The following is a 1,490-nucleotide window of genomic DNA, read 5'->3' on the forward strand; positions in this document are numbered from 1 at the left end:
ATGAGTATTGTCTTGCCTTCTGGTGTTCCATGGGTGTTTTTTTTTCATCCCCAGTGAGATTTAATATTCTCACTGGCAAGGTCCATGTATTCCTCTCCCCTCCCCCCAGTATAGTTCTGGCTATACAGATACACATCTGTGACTGATCTAGTAATTAAATACTAACATATGAAGGGTTTTATTGAACAGATAATAAGAACTACAAAGGATGGGAAAACCAAGCCAAGTGAACCAAACAGCTGTTTCAGACTTTCTCCTTCTGGGACTCTCTGAGAAGCCAGAGGAGCAACGGCTCCTATTTGGCATCTTCCTGGGCATGTACCTGGTCACCATGACAGGGAACCTGCTCATCATCCTGGCCATAAGCTCTAACCCACGCCTTCATACTCCCATGTACTTTTTCCTGGCCAATCTATCATTAACTGATGCCTGTTTCACTTCTGCTTCAGTCCCCAAAATGCTGGCCAAGATTCATACCCAGAGTCAGACCATCTCTTATTCTGGGTGCCTTGCACAGCTGTATTTCCTCCTTATGTTTGGTGGCCTTGACAACTGCCTGCTGGCTGTGATGGCATACGACCGCTATGTGGCCATCTGCCAGCCACTCCATTACAGCACAGCTATGAATCCCCAACTCTGTGTACTAATGCTGGTCATGTGCTGGGTGCTAACCAACTGCCCTGCACTGATGCACACACTGCTGCTGACCCGTGTGGCCTTCTGTGCCCACAAGGCCATCTCTCACTTTTACTGTGATCCCAGTGCTCTGCTAAAGCTTGCCTGCTCAGATACTCGCATTAATGAGCTGATGATCATCACCATGGGTCTAATATTCCTCACTGCTCCCCTCATGTTGATTTTCCTCTCCTATGGCTGCATTTCCTGGGCTGTGTTTGGCATCTCATCTCCTGGAGGGCGATGGAAAGCCTTCTCTACCTGTGGTTCCCACCTCACAGTGGTCCTGCTCTTCTATGGGTCTCTGATGGGTGTTTATTTACTTCCTCCATCAACTCACTTGGCAGAGAGTGAAAGTAGGGCTGCCATTCTCTACATGGTGATTATCCCCATGTTAAACCCGTTCATCTACAGCTTGAGGAACAGAGACATGAAGGAGGCCTTGGGTAAACTATTTGGTAATGGAAAAATGTTCCTCTTACCATCACAGTGATGCCTGATCCTGGTATTCCGATCAATCCCTCCCCTTCATTATTTCAGTGATTCCACCATTCTGGCTGATTTTTAAGGGAAGATTATCACTAAATCTGGGTTAGGGATGTAATGAAAAGGTGAGTTCCACTCCTTTACTTGGCTCTAGAATGATATCTTCTGTCTCACTCTCTCTCTCGATCCCAATGAAGCATCCATCACTAAGGGCAGGACACCATTCCCCCTTCCTCACCTCTAAAACCAGATTATTAGCCAGAGTGGATTAAAGGATATGATTCATGTTCTAGAGCCAAGTAACCCTCCCCTTGTGTTCTATGACATAA

At 46.4% G+C, this 1,490-nt stretch overlaps 1 protein-coding gene across 1 annotated transcript; it reads left to right on the forward strand.

Annotated features, from left to right (window-relative positions):
• Nucleotides 1-202: 202 nt before the first annotated feature.
• Nucleotides 203-1,168, forward strand: LOC125083015 (olfactory receptor 1N2). Its single transcript, XM_047698910.1, has one exon. It carries the CDS (start codon nucleotides 209-211, stop codon nucleotides 1,166-1,168), a length of 960 nt encoding a protein of 319 aa, XP_047554866.1. The 5' UTR covers nucleotides 203-208.
• Nucleotides 1,169-1,490: the final 322 nt, after the last annotated feature.

The sequence above is a fragment of the Lutra lutra genome, chromosome 13 (assembly GCF_902655055.1).
Source record: "Lutra lutra chromosome 13, mLutLut1.2, whole genome shotgun sequence".
Classification (NCBI taxonomy): domain Eukaryota; kingdom Metazoa; phylum Chordata; class Mammalia; order Carnivora; family Mustelidae; genus Lutra; species Lutra lutra.

Bases quoted from the DNA above. Each gene is read 5' to 3' on its own strand.
- LOC125083015 (XM_047698910.1), top strand. From the start codon at position 209: ATGGGAAAACCAAGCCAAGTGAACCAAACAGCTGTTTCAGACTTTCTC.